The sequence below is a fragment of the Nesoenas mayeri genome (assembly GCF_963082525.1).
Source record: "Nesoenas mayeri genome assembly, chromosome: 23".
Lineage (NCBI taxonomy): Eukaryota > Metazoa > Chordata > Aves > Columbiformes > Columbidae > Nesoenas > Nesoenas mayeri.
This window is the reverse complement of record NC_137574.1, coordinates 1,622,560-1,645,280: the sequence shown is the minus strand read 5'-3', so window position 1 is coordinate 1,645,280 and position 22,721 is coordinate 1,622,560. Positions and strand designations below refer to the sequence as shown.

The 22,721-nt window shown below is 62.6% G+C and overlaps 4 protein-coding genes across 4 annotated transcripts; 2 read left to right on the top strand and 2 right to left on the bottom strand.

Annotated features, from left to right (window-relative positions):
• Nucleotides 1-892: 892 nt before the first annotated feature.
• INAVA (innate immunity activator) lies at nucleotides 893-5,296 on the top strand (the record flags this gene model as incomplete). Its single annotated transcript, XM_080358496.1, has 8 exons — nucleotides 893-938; nucleotides 1,409-1,533; nucleotides 1,610-1,729; nucleotides 2,158-2,389; nucleotides 3,331-3,384; nucleotides 3,464-3,836; nucleotides 4,439-5,009; nucleotides 5,204-5,296. The coding sequence occupies 8 exons, from the start codon at nucleotides 893-895 to the stop codon at nucleotides 5,294-5,296; spliced, it is 1,614 nt and encodes a 537-aa protein (XP_080214622.1).
• A 977-nt stretch (nucleotides 5,297-6,273) lies between these two features.
• Nucleotides 6,274-8,423, top strand: SHISA4 (shisa family member 4; the record flags this gene model as incomplete). The annotated part of the gene is made up of 5 exons (XM_080358502.1): nucleotides 6,274-6,346; nucleotides 7,278-7,449; nucleotides 7,650-7,783; nucleotides 8,104-8,286; nucleotides 8,377-8,423. The coding sequence occupies 5 exons, from the start codon at nucleotides 6,274-6,276 to the stop codon at nucleotides 8,421-8,423; spliced, it is 609 nt and encodes a 202-aa protein (XP_080214628.1).
• A 969-nt stretch (nucleotides 8,424-9,392) lies between these two features.
• LOC308049075 (uncharacterized protein) lies at nucleotides 9,393-10,981 on the bottom strand (the record flags this gene model as incomplete). Its single annotated transcript, XM_080358499.1, has 2 exons — nucleotides 9,393-10,095; nucleotides 10,519-10,981. 2 exons carry the CDS (start codon nucleotides 10,979-10,981, stop codon nucleotides 9,554-9,556), a joined length of 1,005 nt encoding a protein of 334 aa, XP_080214625.1. The 3' UTR covers nucleotides 9,393-9,553.
• Nucleotides 10,982-12,618: 1,637 nt separating this feature from the next.
• On the bottom strand, nucleotides 12,619-20,185 carry LMOD1 (leiomodin 1; the record flags this gene model as incomplete). The annotated part of the gene is made up of 3 exons (XM_080358493.1): nucleotides 12,619-12,645; nucleotides 13,294-14,952; nucleotides 19,925-20,185. 3 exons carry the CDS (start codon nucleotides 20,183-20,185, stop codon nucleotides 12,619-12,621), a joined length of 1,947 nt encoding a protein of 648 aa, XP_080214619.1.
• Between the last annotated feature and the right edge of the window lie 2,536 nt (nucleotides 20,186-22,721).

Sequence of the window (22,721 nt, the reverse complement as noted above, 5' to 3'; positions counted from 1 at the left end):
ATGCCACACCGCGCCATATTGTACTGTATTGTACCACACCACACCGCACCGTACTGTGCCATACTCTGCCACCCTTTTCCACCACACCGCATCGCACGCGTCCCCCCGTGCGGTGCGGAGCCTCCGGGCCGCCTGTGCCGCCGTGGCCGCGGCGGGCGGGGGCCGCGGCGGGGAAGGTGTTGCTCACCCGCTCCTCCCTCCGCCTCAAGTCAGGACTCGTCCCCGTGTCCCGGCGCAGCAGAGCCGGCAGCACGGCGAGCGCCCAGGTAAGGCATCGCCCCCCGCCCCGCCGCGGACCCCAGCCCTCCCTCCCCTGCCTCAGTTTCCCCAAACCGCTCAACCTCCCCCCGGGGGAAACTGAGGCACGGTGAGGGGGGGGAAGCGATGCAAACCCGGGGATGAGAGCCCCCTCTGCCCCACTCCCACCCACGCGCTGCCCCAACACCAACAACAAGGGGGTGTCGGGGTATTGGGGGGAGCCACTTTCCCAGGGCCAGCAACCCCCTCAACACAGGAGCCGCCTCCAGCCCAGTGGAAAGGAAATAAAACTGGGAGAGGCTCCCAGCGAAACCGGCCAGGGCGGGAGCGAGGCCCCCCCGCCGCACCCCGACCACCTTTGCCCCCGGGATGGGTCTCGTCCTGGCAACCCCGGCCGCCGCACACGTGTTCGCACACCTTTGTTTATCGTAGGACCTACAAGAAGGCAGGCAGAGCAAACACGGCCTCGCCTTCCTCCCCCTCTCCGCCATCACCGGAGCGGGCGGCCGGGAGGGCCGGGGCAATGCTGAGGGCTGGGGGGGGTGCGGGGAGGGGTGCACCCATGGGTGCTCCCTGGGGGGTGGCGTGGGGACACGGCGTCTCCACATTGTCACCCGTAGGGTCCCGGCCCGGCATGGGGGAGGCGAGTGACACGGACAGCGGGATCATGCTGCACTCGGGTGAGCGCTGGGGGGGTATTTGGGGGGGTATGGTCTTGGGGTGCCCCCATCCCACACGTCCCCTTATAGACGTGGTCCCTCCAGCTGAGAACCGGGCACTGCGGTGCATGGGAACACATAAAAGCTCGGGGGGGGGGAGTGGGAAAGTGGAAATGGGGGTTTCCCCAGTTTCGGGGGGGGCACCCAAGCGTGGGGGGGCCCGGACCGGCTTTGACTCAGCCGCGTTTCGCCTAGGGGTGGCTGAGTCAGGGCGAAACCTGCCCCGTGTCCCCCCCCGTGCTGGGAAGTCACGGCTGCCCGGGGGAGCCCGAGCACCCGTGGGTGCTGCTGGGGGGGAGTGCAGAGGGGCTCACGGCTGCTTGTCCTCGCTCTGTGGTTTTTGGGAAACCGAGGCAGGGAGGCTGGGGGGGGCGGTGGGGGGGTCCGGGTGCATTCAACAGATGTCCCTCTGTCCGCCCGTGTGTCCCCAGGCCCCGACAGCCCGGTGTCCCCGCTGAAGGAGCGGGCGCAGGCGGGGCGCAGGCAGCAGCAGGCGCTGGAGATGCGGCTGGAGAGCTGCGTGCAGGAGCTGCGGCGGCTCTGCCTGCGCGAGGCGGTGAGCGGGACGGGGGACACCCTGCGGGCCCCACCCCGCCCTGGCAGCGGCTCAGTGTCCCCTGTGCCGTCCCCAGGAGCTGACGGGGACGCTGCCCCGCGAGTACCCCCTGAAAGCAGGTGAGAAGCCCCCCAAGGTCCGGCGCAGGATCGGTGCCGCCTTCAAGCTGGATGAGACCCTCGTCCTGCGTGGGGCGGTGAGGGGGTCCCTGGGGTGCCAGCGGAGCAGGGGGTCTCTGGGGTGGGTGGTGTGGACCCTTCTCCATCCCATCCCATCCCATCCCATCCCATCCCATCCCATCCCATCCCATCCCATCATCTCTGTCCCCATTCTCATTCTTATCCCCAGTCCCCTCTCCATCCCCATAGCCCTCCCCATCCCATCTCGTCTTCAGCCCCATCCCATCCCCATCCCCATCCGCTCTACCTATCCCCATTCCCACCTCCATCCTCATCCTCATCCTCCCGTCTCCATACCACTCCCATCCCAGATGTCCAAGCGTCACCCAGAGATGTCACCATCCCATGGGCAAAATTCCTATTCCCCCTGTTTATGCCAAACCTTTGATAGCGCGCGGGTGTGGTGGAGGTGGGGGGGTGCCAAATGTGTCCCCTCCGTCCCCAGGACCCGCTGAGCGCCCTGGAGCGGGACCTGGCGCTGCAGCTGCAGATCGCCAAGGCCGCTCGGCGCCTGTGCCGCGAGGAGAACATCAGCAAGGGGCTGCGGAAGCGGCGGCTCACGGCCGCGCACCGCGAGGAGCAGAAGCTGAAGGACCTGGAGAACGTCCTCAACCGGCAACGGCTCCTGGCTGGCCGACGGCCACTGTCCGCCGGCGCTGGGACCAGCGCCACCGAGGGTGAGCCCCCCGTGTGCCCCACTGTGTCCCCCGGGAGCTGGTGGATCACTTGGGGGATGCTGGAGGTTGGGAGAGGTGGAAATGGGGGCAGGTTGATTGGGTGTCCCTGGTGAATGCACCCCGATGCTCCATCCCCTGGGAACACGCCCCCTGGGTGCCCCCCAGTACGCCATCCCCACTGGATGCACCGCAATCTCCCATCCGTGGTGACTGCAGCCCCCCAGATCCACCCAATGCACCCCCCCTGCAGTGCATGCACCCCAATTTTCCATCCCCTGTGATTGCACCCCCCGGGTGATCCCCAAAACACCATCCCTGGTGCATACACCCCAATATGCTCTCCCTGAGGGATGCACCATGGTGAATGCACCCCAACACTTCATCCCTGCTGAATGCAGCCTCAGGAGTGCACCCCAATATGTGATCCCCAGTCAACGCACCCCAAGACTTCACCCCCATGACTGCAGCCCATGACTCCCCCCAGTCCGCCCTCCCCAGGGGTTGCACCCCAACGGGTGCCAGGATTTGGCCCGGCTGCCGTGTCCCCGCCGCGGCGGCACCGTCCGAGCGGGTCCCCACTCGCCCCCACATGTTCCTCGGCTCGTTCTCGGCCACCCCCCGGTGCTCCCGCATCCGTCACCTCCCGTGCACCAGTGACACGGTGGCGGCGGCTCCATCCCTCCCAGTGCCCCCAGTCCTGCCCAGCACCCTCCTCCCGCCCGGCCGGGCAGGCTGGGAGCTGCCCGCAGCAAAGCCGGCGCAGGGCTCGGCAGAGCCGGCCCGGCCGGTGCCGCCACCGCGGCGGAGCGTGTCGGGACAGGCGGCGGGGAGCGGGGAGCGGAGCCCCGCGGGGACGCGCTGGGTGGCGGCGGGTGCCGTGGGAGAGTCTTGGCAGGCGGCGGTGGCACCGGCCCCGCTCTCAGCCGTCCCCGTCCCCGCAGAGCTCAGCACCTCCGACGAGAGCTCCCTGTCGGACGCCGTCCTGCTGGAGGAGGGTAAGGGGACAGAGGGGACAGGGCGGGGACGGCGTCCCCCATGTGTCCCCTCCATCCCAACCTTCCGTCTCTCCCGCAGAGGAGGCGCAGCCACCAGGACATCCCACCCCCAAGGACCCCACTGAGGCGGAGGGTTTGGGGTCCCCCCCAGGACCCCCCAGCCCGTGGCAGGAGACCAGCCTTGACAGACCCTACGAAAAGGGCAATAAACCCAGCGTGGACCCCGGGGATGGGGAAACCTGGGGCTCCCGGTGCTACCCCAGGTCCCCGCCGGTCACCCCTGCTGCCCCCGGCAGCCCTGGCCGAGCAGCCTCGCCGGCGCCCAGGGCGGGGGACGTCCCTCCCTACCGCTTCGTCCCCATCAGGACCCTGGTGCTGTGCCGGCAGGCGGGGTCCAGCGCTCCCAGCACCCCCGAGCCATCGGGCCGGCGGGGACAGGCCCAGTCCCTGAGGTATGTCCTGTGCACGGGGACAAGGGCTTCTGCGAGGGTGGATGCAGGCAACCCTGTGGGGAGGAGGATGGAGAGAATCCTATGGGGACGATGGATATAGCACAATAGGCTGGATGGAGCTAATCTCATGAAGATAATGGAGCTAAACCCACAGGGAGGAGGTTGGAAATGATCCCATGGGATTGATGGAGCTAAACCCATAGGGAGGAGGTTGGAAATGATCCCATGGGATTGATGGAGCTAAACCCATAGGGAGGAGGTTGGAAATGATCCCATGGGATTGATGGAGCTAAACCCATAGGGAGGAGGTTGGACACAGAGCCATGGGGAGGAAGATGGAACTAATCCCATGGGGGGAGGTTGGAGGTAACCCCAAGGGGAGGATGGAGCTAAAGCCACGGGGAAGATGGAGACAACCTTATGGGGAGGTTGGAGATAACCCTATGGGGAGGATGGACATAAATCCATTGGGGAGGAGCATGGAGTTGACCCTATGGATACAACAGACCTAACGCCATGGGGTGCATGGAGTTGACCCCATGCAGGGAGGATGGAGATCCTCCAGGGAAGGGCCCGTGCTCAGGCGCAGGCCCTGCCCGCAGGGTGGAGGCGTGCTGGCCGCCGGCCGAGCCGCGGGGCCGCAGTGCCGTACCCCGCCGGCGTCCCACCTACTACACGGTGACGGTGCCCACCTCCTGCGTCCCAACCCCTGCGCACCACTCGGGCTCCGACGACAGCATCTCCGACCTCTCCAGCATCTCCCACGCCACCTCCCCGGGGAGCAGCAGCCCCGACGTCTCCTTCCCGCGCCCCCCGCTCCCACCGCTCCTCGCCGAACCCGGTTATTACCCCCGGGGTGCCCACCGCTTCCTGCCGCCCGCTGGCGCCCCAGCTTTCCTCTACGAGCAGGATCTGGCCCCGTTACGCTACCAGCGCCTGGTGCCCTCGCACAGCCGCATCGTCCGCACCCCCTCGCTCAAGGACTACGCGCCAGCGGCGGGGCGGGGGCTCTCCAAGGCGGCCGTGACCGAGGAGCTCAAGTCGTGGCACCAGCGCGCCCGGCTGCGGGGGGCCCGTCCCCACTCCCTCGACCGGCAAGGAGCCTTTCGGGGACCCCATGGTGGGACCATCAGGGACGTGCCCATCAGCTGCGGAGTCCTGCCGCGGGCTCAGGTAGGACATGGGGGCTGGTAGCACAGGGATGGGAGTGAGGATAGTGGGGATGTGCAGAGTGGGGCGCATGCCAGACAAGTGGGGACCCGCAGCTGTGCCCCCGCAAACACCCCCCACCCAGGGATGTGCACCCCGGGGTGCTGCCCCAGCGTGGGGCGCGGTGCCCACACCCACGGGCTCCTTCTCCCACACAGGTTCCCCCGATCCACGTCCTGCGGCGCTCCGCGGACGGCGTGCCCGTGCAGGTCTACGTGCCGGAGAACGGCGAGATCGTCACGCAAGTGTAAGCGTGGACCCCCCCGCCCCCACAGCCCGGGGGGGCACAGCCTGGCTGGCCCAGGGACAACGGGGACAGGGACGTGCCACAGGCCCCTATCCTGGTGTGGGGACACAGGCGGGAGGCGCAGCCGCTCCCCCAGCACCCCTAGGGTCCGCGAGGCTGGGACTGGGTGGCTGGGGCTGGTCCCCCCGCCATGTCCCCTCACTGTCACCGTGACCCCAATGCTGATGGTGTCACTGCGATCCTCGGTTTGGGACTTCGGTCTCTAATAAACATCGTCATTAGGGTGTTCTTGTCAGACTCTAGGGATGTGTCACCCCTGTCCCCAACCCTGTCCCCTGCCAGCGAGCCCTTGGCCCGGCCGGGATGCGGGTGCTGGGGACGGGAGGGAGTGGAGGGAAAGGCTTGAGGTGCAGGGGGTGTGGAAATAAGGGGTACCGGGGAGGGGAAGGGCAGTAACGGGGGAGGGCACTGCCGGGGGGGGCCGGGCTGCCATCCGACCTCCGGAGCCGCCCCGGAGCAGCCCTGCCCGGCCGTGCCCGTGCCCGCGGGGCCGGCGGGGGCGGACGGGGGCCGGTGGCTGCGGCGGGAGGTCCCGCCGCGGGGGGGCACCGGGCAGCGACCGAGCGCCGCCGGGCTGCGGCGCCACTGCGGGCCTGCGCCGGGCTGCACCGGCACCGGGGGACACAGGCACCGGGAGCGGCACCGGCCTTCTTCCACCGGCACCGCAGCACCGGGAGCGGCACCGGGCTCCAAGCGGCATCGCAGCACCGGGAGCGGCACCGGGCTCCCACCGGCAGCAGCCCCGCGGCACCGGCACCGGGGGTCGTCCGGGCTCCCAGCGACCCCGCAGCACCGGCCGCAGCCCCGCCGTCTCGGGCCCGCCCCGCAGCCGCTGCCGCACCGCAACCGCAGCCGCCGCCCCCCGCCCGGCCCTCCCGGCCCCGGGCAGCGCTGAGCGGGCGCACCGGGCCCGGCCCGGGGATGGGGCCCGGCGGCGGCGGCAGCGGGTGGCCCCTGGCCGGGACCGTGCTGGTGGCCGTGGCCACCTCTCTGGGTAAGAGACGCGGGGGGTCCCGGGGCGGCTGCGGGAGGAGGGCGGTGCCACCCTGCGATGGCACCCGGTGCTACCGGCTGTGACCGTGACCCTTTGCACGGAGGCTGCTTGCACCGACGTGTCCCACTGAGCGCTGCTCCCAACACACCGCACCCATCTGCCACTTTTGGGGTGCCCCCAAGAGCCGCTTGCCCCCGGGAGCAGCGTGCAGGGAGCCGGGATGCCCAGTCCTGGGGATCTGGGTGCTTCCCACGCATGCGGCCGTGCCTCAGTTTCCCCACTTGGCTCTGAGTTGCTCTGGTCCCTCTGGGCAGTGAGTGACCCCCATATGAGACCCCCGAAGCCTCTTGGAGCGGGTGGGGAGCGAGCTGGAAGCCCTGGGGGAAGGAGCCCAACCCCGGTGCCTTCCCGGCTGCTGTCCCGGCGCCTCCGGCCACCCCCGGGGCCTTGTCGCGGGGCTATTTCTGGGAGCGCAGGTGGCTCTGGCCAGAAATAGAGCCGGGAGGCGCCGCTGGAGCAGCGGGGAGGGGAGGAGGCCTGGGGGGGCCTGGGGGATGGGTATGATGGAGCAGGATCCGCAAGCATGTGGGGCAGGATGCAGTGGGGTTGGGGAGGGAGACATGGGGCAGAATGGAGCAAGATCCAGGGGGACATGGGGTAGGATGGAGTGGAGTACAAGGGACAGACTGAGCAGGGTATGGAGGAATGTGGGGCAGCATGGACAAGGGGACAGGGGAAGACATGGGGCAGGATACAGGGGGATATGGTGGCAGAGGGGCATGGGGGGACACAGAGCAGGGTGCAATGGGGTATGAGACAACATTTGGTGAACGGAGGATGTGGCCGGTGCTGGCACTGCTGGGGATGGCGCTGGCCGGGCTGGCGGTGCCCCAGGTGCCCCCAGGTGCCCTGTGACGGTGGCTGTCCCCAGTGGCGGGAGGCGAGGACTGCCTGTGGTACGTGGACAAGAACGGGTCCTGGCACCCCGGCTTCGACTGCGAGTTCTTCACCTTCTGCTGCGGCACGTGCCACCAGCGGTACTGCTGCCGCGACCCCCTGCGCCTCATCACCGAGCGCCAGCAGCGCCACTGCCTCGCCTTCAGGTGCCGGGACCTGGGTGCTGAGCTGCATACATGGGCACTGGGTGCTTGCTTTTGAGTATTGGGCCCTGGGGATTGGATACTGGGTGCTGGTGCTGGGCGCTGGGTAGTGGAAGTGGGTGCTGGGCACTGGCATTGGGCAGCCCCTTCACAGGCCCCGCTCCCCCACGTCCCCGCGGTGACATCCCTGGGGGGTCCCACAGCCCCAAGACCATCGCGGGCATCGCCTCGGCCGTGGTGCTCTTCATCGCCATCGTCACCACCATCGTCTGCTGCTTCATGTGCTCCTGCTGCTACCTGTACCAGCGCCGGCAGCACCTGCGCACCCCCCTGCAAGGTGGGGGAGCTCTGGAGGGGTCTGCGGGGACGGGAGGATACAGGCGCTGGGGTGCAGGGGGGGTCCTGTAGGAACAGAGTGGGGGGAATTGGGGCACAATGTGGGGTCCTAGAGGGATGTAGAGGGGCATCGGGGCGGGGGGGTGGCAGCTGGGTGCAGGATTTGGGTGCTGGGGAGGGCAGTGTGGTGCGTGCTGCTGAGAGCACCCCAGTGCCCGCTGCTGCCCCCCACCAAGGGCCACGGGCACCCCTGGGCACTGCGGGGCTGTGTCCCCAGCCCTGTCCCCAGGTGCCGCAGCCCCCTCTCCATCTCTCCCACAGGCCCAGAGATCCCGCTGTCCAGCTACCCCCCCGCAGCCCCCATGGCGCCCTTCCCTATGGACCCCAAAGCCGGCCCTGCACCCCCCCAGCCCGGCTTCACCCCCATGGCTGCGTACCCACCGTCCGCCCCCGCTGCCCAGTACCCACTGTACCCCTCCGGCCCCCCCGTCTACAACCCCACAGGTGAGCACTGGGGGGGACAGACACCCCCCTGTTACCCATGGGGGCACAGAGGCCTCGCTGGGGGCTGACACCCCATCTCGCCCCCCACAGCGCCTCCACCCTATGTCCCGGCACAGCCCAGCTACCCCGGAGCCTGAGCCCCCGTGGGGACCCCGGCGTCCCCCTCCTGCTGCTGGTCTGCACGGCCGGGCTGGGGCTCTTGGGGACCCCGGTCACCCCCCTGCGGGGCCAGGAGGGTGCTCCGGTTGTGGCCGGATCGGGCCCTTCCCGGCCGTCCCGGGTGACCCCGCGCTGGCAGCACAGGGCAGCTCTTGTCCCGCACACTGGGCCCTTTGTGGTGCCTCTGCCCTGGGCACCCACGGGGGGGACAGCCGGGGGTCCCCCGAGGGCCGTGCATGGCCGCACCCCTGCACACCCGCGTCCGGATTCGGCCCCCCCGGGGTCAGCATTAAACCACGTCTTGCGCCCCACACTTGGTGTGGTCTCGGTGGCTCCGCGCCAGGGGGCAGAGCGCCATGCCCCTCCCTGGGGAGCTGTAAGTGGGGGGACATGACTTCTCTCCACTCCCATTCTGCTCCTGGGGCTTCTCCATCCAAAAACTGGGTTGGGATGGATAATCCCCAGCAGTGAGCCAGCCCGGGAGCGCTGTTGCCCACCCAGCCCCACTGCTCGAAACTGGGGCGTGAAACCATCACCAGTGGCATTTTGGGGCAGAAAGCAGAAGATTCAGTCCTGGGGTGGGGGCTGTGGGTGCAAGACAGATTCCTCCACCCACCCCACCCTGTCCCGAATCACTGGAGCTGGGACCTGACTCCCTTTGCAGCTGCTGGTGAGGAACAGGCGCCCGGGGGGCGTGATTCACCCCGGCTATTTGGCTGCTCCGGGGGTGATTCATTCCCCCACAGCACCATCACCAGGAGGGGGTCCAGGAAGGGGGGGCGTTCAGCCACTGGCTAAATTTGGGATCATTGAGATCATCGCTCCGGGAAAGGGAAGTCACATAGACCCCGCTGGGGGCAAGCTGCGGCCACATCTCCCAAGGGACCACTCGGTCCCAGCATCCCATTGCCCCTAAAAACCCTGCAACGAGCCTGGGGAGGGAGAGCCGGGGGGCAGCTCTGAGTTTTATTTAAGTGGGTTGAATGGGAAAAAAATAATAATAATAAAAATAATAAAAGAAGCAAGCCGGGCACTGGGGGGGCACGGAAAACCCGTCCCCAGGGTGGTCCCCGGCGGCCGTGGGCGCACACAGCCAGCTGCGTGGGGCTCAGGGCTTGGGGACCACCTGTCCCCGGAGGTAGAGGTCACGGATTTCGGCCAGGCTGCGGCTCAGGCCGCCCAGCGCCTGCGCGATGCCGCGCAGGATGGAGCTGGTCTCCCGGCGGCTCTCGGCGTATTCCCGGCGGAACGCCCGCATCTCCTGCACCAGCCGTTCGTGCGACTGGACGACGCGTTTCTCGGCCGGGGTGAGCTGGGCGCAGTCGGCTGCCCCGTCCGACAGCCGCGTTGTCCCAGTGGGTCCCGCTTCGCCCGCGCTGCAGTTATTGAGATGCTCGGCCTCTTGCTCGAAGAGGATGCTCGGGAAATCGGAGCCCAACGGCTCCTGCTGCCCGCCCAGGTCACCGAGGGAGAGTTCGGGGGGCGCGGGGCAGGGGGGGCTCCGGCTCCAGCCCTCGCCCAGCTCGCCGGTGCCGGCGCGGGGCAGCCGGCGCTCAGCGCCGCGGCTGGGGACGCTGTCAGTGGCCGGGCCGTGGAAAGGCTCAGTCTTCACCTCCACCGGCTCCTCCTTCACCGGCTCCTCCTTGACGCCTGCGGGACAGACAGAGAGCGCGGGGCAGCTGGCGGGACCCCTCGGCTCCGACCCCTTTCTACCTCTGCATCCTCTGTCCCCATCGCTCCGTCCCCGGGAACTCCCATGTCCCCTCCTGGTCCCACCTGTACCTACGTGTCCCAACAGACCCGTGTCCCTCATCGTGGTTCATCCCCATCCCACGTCCCCCGTCCCTCTCCTGGTCCCAGTACTCCCATGTCGCTGTCCTGAACGTGGTCACCCATGTCCTGCATGGCCCCGTGTCCCTGTCCTGGTCCCCACATGTCCCCGTCCTAGTCCCAGTAACCCCCATATCCCTGCCGTGGTCCCCATGTCCCTGACCCCGTGCCCGTGTCCCGGTCCTTCGCATCCTGTCCCGTTGGTCCGCGTCCGTGTCCTCCCGCCCCGCTCCGCGCACCCACCGTGCGGCGCCACCCCCTCGGCGCTGAGGAGCGGCGGTTCGATCCCGGCGGCGCCTCGCGGTCCCCAACCGGTGGCGGGCCCGGGGCCGAGCTCCGGCGGGCCCGGCCCGGATCCGTTGCCGTTGCCGTTGCCGGTGCCGGCTCGGCCGGCGGCTCGAACGGCGGGTCCCTGCCTCTCCTGCCGGTGCCGGGTGATCTTATCGTTAGCGCGGCGGCGCAGCCCCCGCCAGCGGTTCTTCACCTCGCCGATGTCGCGCTGGTTGCGCCCGGCGGCGTTGATCTTGTTGGTGATGCGCCACCAGATCTTCTGCTTCTCGTAGGCGTTGACGGTGCTGGCGGCGGCGCCGAAGAGCAGCTGCTCGTACTTGAGCACTTCGCTCATCAGGATGTCGATCTCCTGCAGCGTGAAGTTCGGCTTCCGCTTCAGCAGCCCCCGCCGCGCCCCGCCGCCGCCCGCCGCCATGCTCGCCGCCGCCTCATGGCGCCGCCTCGCCGCCCATGGCCCCGCCGCCCGTGGCCCCGCCGCCCGTGGCCCCGCCGCCGCCGCCGCGCCTTTTGTCTTGCGACGTCTCGCCGATACCGAGCGCTCCGCCGAACGGAGCGGAGCGGGGCCCGGCGGCACCGCGCCCCCTGCCGGCCGCGGCAGCTCCGGTGCGGTTCCGGTACCGCCCCCTGCCGGGAGACACCGGCCCGGTTCGTCGCGGCGCCCCCTGCAGGGCCCCGCCGGCCGTTGCCGCCCCCCCCGCATCCCTCCCAGGTTCGCTCCGGTGGCGCGACCCCTGCCGGTCGCCGGTGGGCAGGTCACACTGCCGGCTTGTGCGGCTGCGGAGGTGGGGGGCGTCCGGTTCGGGGTGTCCCGGTGGCCCCGGTTGGGTGGTGCCGGGCAGTCCCGGGGTGCCCGGTTTGGGGGGACCCGGCAGCCCCGGGGGGCGCAGTTCGGGGTGTCTGGGTGGTCCCGCAGTGCCCGGTTTGGGGTCCCCCCGCTGCCCGCAGGGACCCACCGGCGCGGCCAAGGCGCTGCCCCCCTGCAGAATGCCCCAATATAGGCATTTCGCCCGGTTTCGGGAGTTGCTGCTCGGTCAGTGTCAGCACTCGGGGCCCCGGGTGCGGAGTGTCCCCGAGGCAGGGGAAGCGTCGGGTGAAGCTTTATTGCTGCTGCAGTGGCCGCACTCGTACAAACCGCGAACGACGCTTCACGCCGGGAGGGCGCGCGGGGCAGGCGCCCCCAAACCTGCCTGGGGGACAGGCAGCGTCCCCGTGCCCCCGGCGGAGCTGTGGGCAGGGTTCCCCCTTGCTCCTGTCCCACCAGGGGTCCAACCGCCGGGCGAGCCCCGTGCTCCCCAGGGACACTTTGGTGTCCGCAATGGTGGAGCGGTCTGGTCCGGTGTCTTGTCAACAAGGTGGAGGGTCATGAAGAGGGGAAAAAACCTCACACCCAAATTGGGCTGAAAAGCTTCAAAAACGGCCCTGGACGGGCTGGGCTGTGGCACAAAGCGCCCTGGGGACCCGGTGGTCCCCGAGCAGGGCCGGCTGTGGGCATGCAGGTGATACCCCAAGCCCCTGTTCCAGGGGCTTCCCCCTTCTCCGACCCCCCCAATTCCTCCCAAGGGCCAGCCTGCACCCCACCGCTGTGCCTGCACCCCATCACTCCCTGGCCACCTGGAGACCCCGTGGGGGCGCAAGCTGTGACGATGGCCGGGCTGTCCCCTGCCCCTCCGGGTACCTCCGTTTGCCCCAGGGTGGGTCCCCCGGGTGTGGGGTGCCGAGCCCCTTCAACACGCTCCGAGGGGCGTCCCGTAAGGACCAGCTCTGCAGACCCCTCTCCTGTGTCCTCCGCATCTCCAGAGCGCACACGGTGCTGGCAAAAGAAAGAGCTTGAAGGCTTCACAACCGAGAAAATAATAAATACGTCTTCCTCCCACACCGCGTCCAGCGGCCGTGCTGGTCCTGCTCGAGGCCGGCCCTTCCGCCGTCTGTCCCAGAGAGATCGCTGCTCCTCGGTGTCGGTCACTGCAGGTCCCAAAGGGCTGTCACGGAAACAGTCACAAGCAGGACGAGTGTCCTGGGCTCTGCCGCGCCGGGCGAGAGCCGTCCCGCTCCCTACTGCAGCAGCTTCGGTACCTGCACCTGCCGGGGGAGACACCCGGTCACTGCGGGGAGCAAGGGACGAGGGGTGGCGGTTTGAAACTAAAGGAGGGAGATTCAGGCTGGACATGAGGATTAAATTGTTGGCGCTGAGGGTGGTGAGAGCCTGGCCCAGGTTGGCCAGAGAGGTGGTGGATGAACCATCCCTGGAGACATCCCAGGCCAGGCTGGACGGGGTCTGAGCAACCTGAGCTGGTGCAGATGTCCCTGTCATGGCAGGGGGGGCACTGGGGGAGCTGGGGAGGCCCCTCCACCCCAAACCATCTGTGACTGTGTGATCTCTTGGCCAGGCTGGTTGTCCCCAAGCTGCAGTTCAGGGGTAGCCCAGCCAGGGACACAAACCACCTGGGACACATGAGATATTTTAAGGCATCGCGCTGGGACCAGCGCTGGAGATGCAGCCTCTCCAGCCACCCTGGGCCTCCTTCCAGCCCAGAGGTGTGCGCTGACCCACTTGCTCTGCAAGGGGTGCTGCAAAAGGACGGATCTGCCCACCCCATGTGCCCAGCAAAGGGATGGATCTGCGCAGGGGCTGTGACCAGGACAGCCCTCACCTCTCCACTACCCAAGCGACAACAGATGTGACCTCAGACGTGGCTGGGGGTGGCCCCACCACGGCCCTGCACTTGCCTTCTTGAGCTGTTTGAGGTTGCTGGAGCGGATGGCCGCCAGGAGCTGGTCCCGTGAACTCTTCTCCTGCATGGGCAGCGCACGGTCTCCCAACTTCCTCTGCGTGGCTGGCGAGAGCGAGTTCCTCAGGTTCTCGTTGATCAGCGGTGGGGCGAGCGGAGGAGGAGGCGGGGGCGGCGCGGCGGGTCCCCCCCCTTTCTTGGGTGAGGTTTTGGGGGAAGCCTTGGGTGACGGCTGTGGGGATGGCTTGGGGGATCCCTTCTGCAGGGCTCCAGGCTTGGGCACCTCCAGCAGGTCTTTCTTCTCCCCACGCTCCTGTGCCAGTTTCTGCTCCTGGAGGCGTTTCTGCCTCTGCTTGTCCATGTTCCGGCTCAGCAGGTTGGTGACAGTCATGCGTGGCCCGGCCAGCTCGAAGTGGTAGCCCAGCTTCAGGAGCGTGGTGTTTTCCTTCAGGAGCTTGGCGATCTCCATCTCCGTCTTCCCCCCGCAGATGTGCCGCTGGTTGTGGAAACGCAGCTCCGTGAGCGTGTTATTCTGCAGCAGCGCCCGGAAAATGGCCAGGATGCCCTTGCCCGTGATGTGGTTGGAGTCCAGGTTGATGCTCGTCAGCACCTTGTTGGACTTCAGCATGATGGCGATGGCGAAGGCCACGTGGTCGTCGGCACGAGTGTTGGCCAAGGCAAAGAGCTTGACCACGGTGTTGAACTCCAGGGCCTCGGTGAAGCGCACCAGGGTCTCGTTGTTGATGCAGTCTGAGTTGTTCACGTTCACCTCGGTGACCTCGGCGTCGTTGTTCTTCACCTTCTCGATGAGCTCGTCGAAGATGCTGGAGGCTTCATCATCCTTGGCCTGATCCGGGGAGCTGCCGGTCGTGGGCTTGGTGGGGCTGCTCTCGGCTGCCGCCTTCGCCTCCTGCTTCTCCTCCTGCTTCTCCTCCTGTTTCTCCTCCGCCGCCTTCTCTGCCTCTGGCTGGGATTTGTCCTTCTCGTCTGCCTTTGTTTTTTTCAAAGCTGAACCCTTTTCCTCTTCTTTTTTATCTTTTGCTTTCTTATCTTCTCCCTTTGTATCTTTTTCTGCATCTTTCTTTGATCCCGAACTCTTCTCTTCCTCCTTTTTGTCCTTCCCTTCGCCCTTCTTCAATGCAGAGCCCTTTTCATCCTTTTTGTCCTTCCCTGTCTCCTTCTTTGCTGACGAGTCCTTCTCTTCTTCCTTTTTATCCTTCCCTGCGTCCTTCTTTAACACTGAGCCCTTTTCTTCCTCCTTTTTATCCTTCCCTGCGTTCTTCTTTAACGCTGAGCCCTTTTCTTCCTCCTTTTTGTCCTTCCCTGCATCCTTCTTTAATGCTGAGCCCTTTTCTTCCTCTTTTTTATCCTTCCTCGTGTCCTTCTTCAACACTGAACCCTTATCTTCCTCCTTTTTGTCCTTCCCCATCAGCTTTTTCTCCATGGCCTTGAGCCTGTCGTTGATAGCCTTCTCCTCTTTGGGCTTGCTCTCAGCCTCAGCTTTAGTTTTTGGGTCTGTTTTCTGAACACTTCCTTCCTTTTTAGAGTCCTTCCCCACTTTTGTATCTCGTTTCTGGGCCAGGTCTTTGGAAGGAGCTTCCTTTCCCTTTTCTTCTTCATTCTTGCCTCCCTTATTCCTCTCGCTCAACCTGCTTTCCTAACAAGACAAAAACACCCAGGCGTTACAGAGACAGATGCCTTCGACCTCCAGACGCGTCACCTCAGTCTCATTGTCCCCAGCTCTGCACCTCTCACACAGGAGCAGCCCAACATGCCTCCCATGCAAGCAGGGGAGTGTCCCCAGCCGGTGGCACAGGTGACACTGCTGACGCAGCACCCACAGCCAGCCCTGCGCCTCCTTTGCACAGGACTTTGCATTCCTGAGCTCCCTGCAGAAAACCAAGGAAATGGGGTCATGGTGTTTATTGCTTTGTAATGTGAGATGTTTTCCCAGCATATCTTAGAATCATAGAATCACAGAATCATTTTGGTGGGAAAAGCCCCTCAAGATCATGGAGTCCAACTGTTCTCCCACCCCTGGCACTGCCCCATGTCCTGAGAACCTCATGTCTGTCTGTCCAGCCCTCCAGGGATGGTGAGTCCAGCACTGCCCTGGGCAGCCTGTTCCAATGCCCCACAGCCCTTTGGGGAAGAAATTGTTCCCAAGATCCAACCTCAACCTCCCCTGGTGCAACTTGAGGCCATTTTCTCTCATCCTGTCACCTGTTCCTTGGGAAAAGAGACCAACACTCTCCCCAAACATCAGCTATGAGACACCTCCACTCCCATTGGAGATGAGCCAGCGCTCTGGGCAGATCACTGAACACACAAGATGCCTCTGGGAGATGCAGCTGTGACACCTTTAGGAGCTCCCTGGGCCCTCCCAGGGCTGGGACAGCACCACAGCTTCACCCAGCGCCCTGAACCCCAAATCGGAGCCCAGAGACCCCACTGTGCAGCCAGGCCCGGCGCCTCCTCCAGACGCTGCCCTGGCCCCGGTACCTTCCCGTGGGCTCCATGCTCTGCCGTCCCAGCATTGCTGGCCCTTGGGAACGGCTTTTTTGTGGGAAGAACTGGCCTGGCTGTGAGCGGGGCAGCTGCTGGGACTGTTTGTACCTGGCGTATAAACAGATGCCATCTGGGACGAGAGAGTTGTTTATTTAGTTAAGAGATTTCTTGGCTCCCCGGCACGGCCCGGAGCAGGTGACAGAAAGGCACGTGCCAGCGCCCTGCAGAGCCCGAGCACAGCCCTGCACCCCAAATGCAGGGCTGGGGCTCCCAGGCCCTCTGTAAGTGCCCAGCTCCACCCGCAGCAGCAGGGGACGAATTGGGAGCAAAGACTTGTAGGCAAGAAATTGGATCCATGTTTCTAAAGCCAAAGGTCACTCTTGCCCACCTGGCACTGCCTGCACGAGACTCTGCATCCCTGGGTGGCTGGGGACACCTGCAGGGCCAGGTCACAGGCCTGTTGTTCCAGAAGCTCTTAGGGCTCAGCAGAGGAGCTGCGTGGCAGGATCATAGAATCACAGCATCATTTGGGTGGGAAAAGCCCCTTAAGCTCATGGACTCCAACCATTCCCCCACCCCGGCACTGCCCCATGTCCTGAGAACCTCATGTCCATCTGTCCAACCCTCCAGGGATGGCGACTCCAGCACTGCCCTGGGCAGCCTGTTCCAATGCCCCACAGCCCTTTGGGGAAGAAATTGTTCCTAAATCCAACCTCAACCTCCCCTGGCGCAACTTGAGGCCGTTTCCTCCGGTCCTAAATGTCTGGACGATGTAAAAGAGGAGAAAGGAATGGATCCTGCCCCTCGGTCTCAAAGCTCTGGCTGTCCCCGCAGCCATCTTGTCCTGCAGGCCAGGCCACCAGCCAGGCTGTCACCACCAGCGCCAGCCCTGTCCCCTCTCCATTGCCATCTTGAGTCCTGCCCGCTCACTCCTCTCCGTCGTGCTGACATATTTACCTTGGGTACCTAGAAACCAGTGCCGCCGCACCCCCTCCTGTGCCGTTCCCTCTGCCACGAGCACCATTATTAGGGGAATATTTTTACACAGCGTGTCAGACCTTTAAAAATAAGCCTAATGAAAACAGCCTGGTACTTGGCTGATTAATCACCAGTGTTTTGATGAACTGAAATGCCTTCCCGTTTCCTCTAAATAGACTAAAATGAGCATTGCCATTGCTTGTTAGCATTTGTAACCCTCAAACCCGCTCAGATGTTTCCTTAAAAGGCAAAGGAGACTGGGAACTTCTTGCCTGGAATCTGAGCGTTCGCAGCACCGATGCCGGGGCTGGAGCAGAGGGGACGGAGCAGAGGGGACGGAGCAGAGGGGACGGAGCAGAGGGGCTGCCGTGCTCTGTGCCGGGCGCTGGGGATGGGATGTGGCAGCGAGGATGTCGCCTTCTGCCCTGGAAGCCCCCACAGCTCGTTTTGGGGTGGAAAATTGCTGGTTAGGTGGTGGGCGTTGATCTGGCTGTTTGCTCAGCACAGTGGATGAGAGCTGGTCACCCCGCTGCACCCACAAAGAAGGAAAGAATGGAAAGGAGAGGGAAAAGGGAAAAGGGAAAAAAGAAAATGGAAAAGAAATGAGAAAAGAGAGAGGAAAGGGGAAAGGAAAAAAGGGAAGGAAAGGAGATCTCCCAGGGGCAGGGATGTCCCCTGAGACTGTCCCACTGCATGGGGCAGTCCCTTGAGGTGGCCACAAAGGGGGGTGGTTTTGCACTTGCCATCCCTTGGTGTTGGGTATCTGTGTTTTGGGCATGTGAGAGGGTTGCTGGGGCTGAACGAAACCACACCAAGCTGCCCAAGCTGCCCCTTTCCTCCATCCCTCGGCCAATTTTGTCTCAGGGACAACTCAGGGCCAAGGACATTCCTGGAGAAAACGCTGTGTCCTTGGCCGGGTCCTGAGAGCCACTAAACCCGACCCGAGGAGCCGGAGCAGGGACGGCTCCTGCGCACCCCGAGGGGCTCCCCGCCCGGACCGTTCCCGGGCACCAAACAGGTTCTCTCTTGGCACACGTGGATGTTTTTGGCACAAAGCGAGGCTGGAGGGACCTCGGCTTGAGCGCGGGGTCACACGCAGACCCGGGATGACCCCCCGGCCATGCTCTGTGTGCTAAAGCCCAGAGTGATGTAAACAACTTCTTGCCCTGTCCCGCCTCAGCTATTATTGTTATTTTAACGAGGAGCTCAGTTATTCCTCTTCCCTTTGGCTCAGACCTTTCTGGCCCCAAATATCACTGTGTCTCTGCACTTCCCAGGCCAATGTTTTTAAAAACATCCCCCTAAGATGCAGCGCAGCTCCCCAGAGACCGGACAGCTTCTGGCCCTGACTTTTGTCTTGCTTTGCCTTCATTGCCGAATTAAGGCAGATACCAAATGTTTCAACTGGGTTTCCTTTAATAGAAGAGCTCCAGCCCTTCCTTGGTGATATGGAACCGTTTTCCAGAAAGCCCTTAAAGCCGCTGGGTGCTCTGCAAATGGAAACTTTAATTTCTCTAACAAAATCTGCTTTTACAAGTTGGAATTTTCTCTTCTACCCATCATTTTACCCACTGATTTCCTCCCTTCCTCCCAATCATGGACACTTCCCATCCCATTCCCAGTCGATTCCTCATCTGCCCATGGTTAAAAACAAGCAGCATCACTAGTGATGCCAAACACAAGAGTCTCCCCTGTCTGAAAAGCAGCTTTTCCAGCGTCAGTGCTGGCTGGGATCACCTGCAAACCAGTGCGGACCCTGCGGTGTCACTGGGATAACTGGTCCCGTAACAGCGTTTCTCAGGTTTGTCCCACGGCGCCTGCGTTTCCCCAACACGTGACAGCGCAGTGGGAAAATAAACCCGGGGCCACGGCGCTTTGTGTCCCCCAGCCCACGCCAAATGCCACATACGGAGCTTGGAGAGGGGCGGAGGCGACTATTTAACCCCTTGTTCAGGTCTCCAAAACAAACCTGCACTTATTGATTCTGCAATTTCCACCTTTTTCTCCATGTTTTTTCCCAGGTCAGGAGAAGACCCCCCTATAATAACTCTGTACATAAATAAAGAGCTATCTCCAAGTGTTCACGGACTTATTAGAGCTCAATTACTCATCCAAGGTACCGCTGGGTGACCTAGAATAGATAAGGAAGTAGAGCTAGAGCAAAAATAAAAGGAGTACCCACATAAGCCTCTGCTCTGCTTACGCTGCTGATCGTCCTCAGCCCTGTCCCGTCACAGCAGATGCAAATCCTGGGACACGAAATCTGCCCATGACTACATAGATAAATACTTCAAGTCGCCTTCTTTCACTTGCTGGCTCAGCCTGCCGTGAAAATCCAGGGAAACCAAATGCTTCCCAGCCTCCCACGCACAAAGCACATACCAAATACTCTTAGTGCAGAGGTTAATAAATGTTACAGAGAACTGGGACTGGCTCCCACTGAGGTGAAGCACAAAAAGACGAGAGGGACTGGCATGAAGCTTTCCAGCTCAAAGTAAGCTATTCAAGGATTTGCCAGGTGAAAAAAAGGAGATAAACGTATCCAAATGAAAATAATTAATTTTAACTGAACAATAAACATGAAACAAACAGCTTGGGGCAAAACCTGCTTCTCAGGGTGACTTCCACAAAGCAACAGATTTTTTTATATTCCACAAGAACTAGAGAGCGTTTGCACAAGAGGAATCGAAGGGACTGACAGTCCGGAGATCTCCAAAGGAGAAAAAAACAGGAGGAAAAAGCAAGGCAGCCCGAGAGATCGCTGTGACTGCACCGGCCGCTGCAGCCCTGAGAGATCGCTGTGACTGCACCGGCCCCTGCAGCCCTGAGAGATCGCTGTGACTGCACCGGCCGCTGCAGCGCCTGCAGGACGCGCCAGCTCTGCTGCCAGCGCTGCCACGGGACGTTCGAGCAGAGGCAAAGAGAGAATCCCCAGCACCAGCAGGTTTTGGCTTTGTGAGTGACACCAGGACTTCAAAAACCACCCTGTTCCCTCCCAGGGTGCCTGGACCAGCTCCCGCCTCGCTCCCCTTCTCGGGTGTGTGTTTCCCATCTCATCCCCTAACGCAGCCCAGCACGGCTCACAGGTACATCCCTGCACCGCTCCACAACACACGGCTCACGCGCGGGGAGATGTGCCTTACGTCTACCGACTGCTCCCTCTGAAGACGTTTCCTGGTCTCCTTTTCGCAGTGGTTGAGCGTCGCGTCGCAGTTCTGCGGGCTGGGCGGCGAATTTTCCGTTTGGTTTTTCTGATCGAGCTCCTGCGGGACGTTCCCATCCGGATCCGACACGTCCAGCTCCTTTTGCAGCTCCTCCATCTCCTCCGGAGACAGAGTGGACAACAAACTGTCTATGTCCGGATCTTCACTAACTTGTCGCCGATATTTGGCCACTTTGGACATCTTGGCTCGTTGGCGAGACACGGTTGCGGTTTTGTGTGGTACCCAAGGAAGGAGAAAAAAACAAGAAGCCGAAGCTCCAACACTGCTTCCCGCAGCAGCGACAGGTGCTGAAGTGTTAAATCTCAGCAGCTCTCGCTGGCCGCAGCCCGGGGTGTAGTTGTTATAAAGAGAGGACACCCCTCGGTCTGAGATTTGGCCAATAACAGGATGCAGCCGCGATTCGGGTGCTGGGAAGCCAATGGAGCCCAGCGGGAGGCGGGGAACGGCGCTATCGGAGGAGCCTGAAACCCGAGGACGTTCCAGGGAACCATGCAGAGCTGCATGACCAAATTTAGTCCGGAGCATTTAGCCTTTTAAAGGCAATGGGCCAACCTAGTGAGAAAACAGGCAAAAATGCACAAGCTGGCAGGCTGGGGAGCTGGGGGTGGGGGAGGCTGAACCCCAGCGTGTGCCCCTCGGTGCTGCAGGGCTAGTGAAGGGGTCAGTGTGGCTACAAAGAGATGGCATGACTCCTCCGCTACAGGAGGAGAGTTTCTGCTGTGACAGTGACAGCTCTTGGCTGAAATGGGCAATAAAACGCCTATCCTGGACTGTTCTCCTCTTCGTCCCGCTGCTCTCCGGGATCTCTGCGGTCGGCAGAACGCACACCCTTCGGGGAAGGGGCGGTGGGTGGTTGTGTTACTGGTGCAGACTGGTTTCTCTAGGAAGGATGTGCAAAGTCCAGCACCTCTGAGGTGGGGGATGTGAGCAGCGAGTGCCAGCCTGGTTTCTGCTCCTTGCTCTGCAAAGTCTGACCCCAGCACCAGCCCCGTGTCGCTTTGTCAGAGCTTCTGTCGACCCCTCAAGCTCTGCAGGGGTGTTTCTGCAGCTGCTCTTCATCACAACACTCCCTCTTCCCAGGTCAAGCCCCGCAGACACCCCTCCTTCTGCACAGACCGAATTCCTGAGCCTCTCCTGCTTCAGGCAGAGCCCCAAGCCCCGGCTTTGTCTGGAGGCACCAACTGCCATCAACGGAACTCACAAAGAACCTTCCTGGCACCTGCAAATTCTCCCAGCGGCTGATTGGGTCTTTCTCTTGAAGTTTCAAGGCAGTTTTACCCCATGCGTGGTGCTTTGTATCCGTTCGTTACGCCACCAACTCCATCCCTTTTTCTTCATCCTTAATCATCCTCCTAAATATTTACTGCCTGCTTCCAAGCTTCACTTTGCTCATCCAAACAAGCACTGTCTCTCGGTTTTCTTCTGTAAAACAAGCTCTCAGAAGATTTTCCTCATCAGTCTAATCACCTTCTCTGCCCGTCTCAGGTCCCACCCTGAGCTCTAGGCAAGTTTCCCAGTTCCTTGTATTACAAACCAGACATTATTCCCCATCTTTAGGGGAAATGCACATTCTTGTTGCATTCTAGGATTCCATTTATCTCTAGCATCACAGCACCCAGCTCCCACTCATAACCTTCCTATGATTCACCAGCACAGCTGGAATTTTTTCCAGATTGTAGAAGAAACTGTTGCTTTTAGTTTCCAAGAGCATAGCTCCAAACATCGCTCTGCTGAATTTCATCCTGCTTCACCCCATCGCTTCTGTCTCCCTGATATCACAACCTCCATCTTGGTGATGGGACGTGTCCATGTCCGTCCCCTTCACGTTCATGTGCTCACAGCCCAGACTCTTCTCCTTCCCTCACCCCAAAACTGACAGGGAACAGCACCAAAGGCAGCAGGAGCCAGAGAGAATTCAGTGTATTTGTGTCCATTTGGGGGCCCTGGCGCTCACAGAAGCCACACGAGGGTCCTGCTTGTTCCGTCTCACCGCAGCCCTGGATCTCTCTAATGTGCTGTCTGATTGCTTTTCAGGATACACAGTTCAAAATGTTTTCACGCTGTGTCTTCTGGAAGAGAAAGTTGAGTTGTAGAGCCCGAAGATGGAAGACATGACCAAACACCCAGTATTTCCACGCAGTGTCGCTGTGCTCCATCGCCACGTGCTGGTACGAGGCAAACAGCAAACTGGAAGCTCGGTTCCCAACTGGAGAGGGCACAAAAGAGAAAAAATAGCTAGTGAGCAATCATAGCTACATATCCCTCTGTTCCAGAAAAGATGCAAGCGTTCTCGGGTGTGCACCCCCACCCCAGGACAACCTGCAGCGCGAAAACAGGGGAAGAATCCTTCCACTGTCTTTCTGTCTCTGCCTTTCTTTCCTGTCTGTTCTGTGTGTTGCAAATCCGTTTTCAACAGAATAAGATCACTATTGACACCCTTCCCGTTTCTCCTTCTCGGCCAAAGCAGAAGCCGCAATACCACCTTCTGGTGATGCCCATTAGTGCATCGCCCTCTGCTCCCATCCTGCCTTCGACAAGCACAAACCTGCGTCGTTGGCCTTGGACCACGACGCTCATGTCCACAAGGAGTCTTTAAATCCTTTGGAAACAGCAAATTAAAGCAGGGAGAGCATTTCAGCTCCTTTGTGTTGCTCCAGCCCATTATTTATTAGAGCAATAAATGCCTCGGTGCACAATCCACATGGGCTGTTGCAAT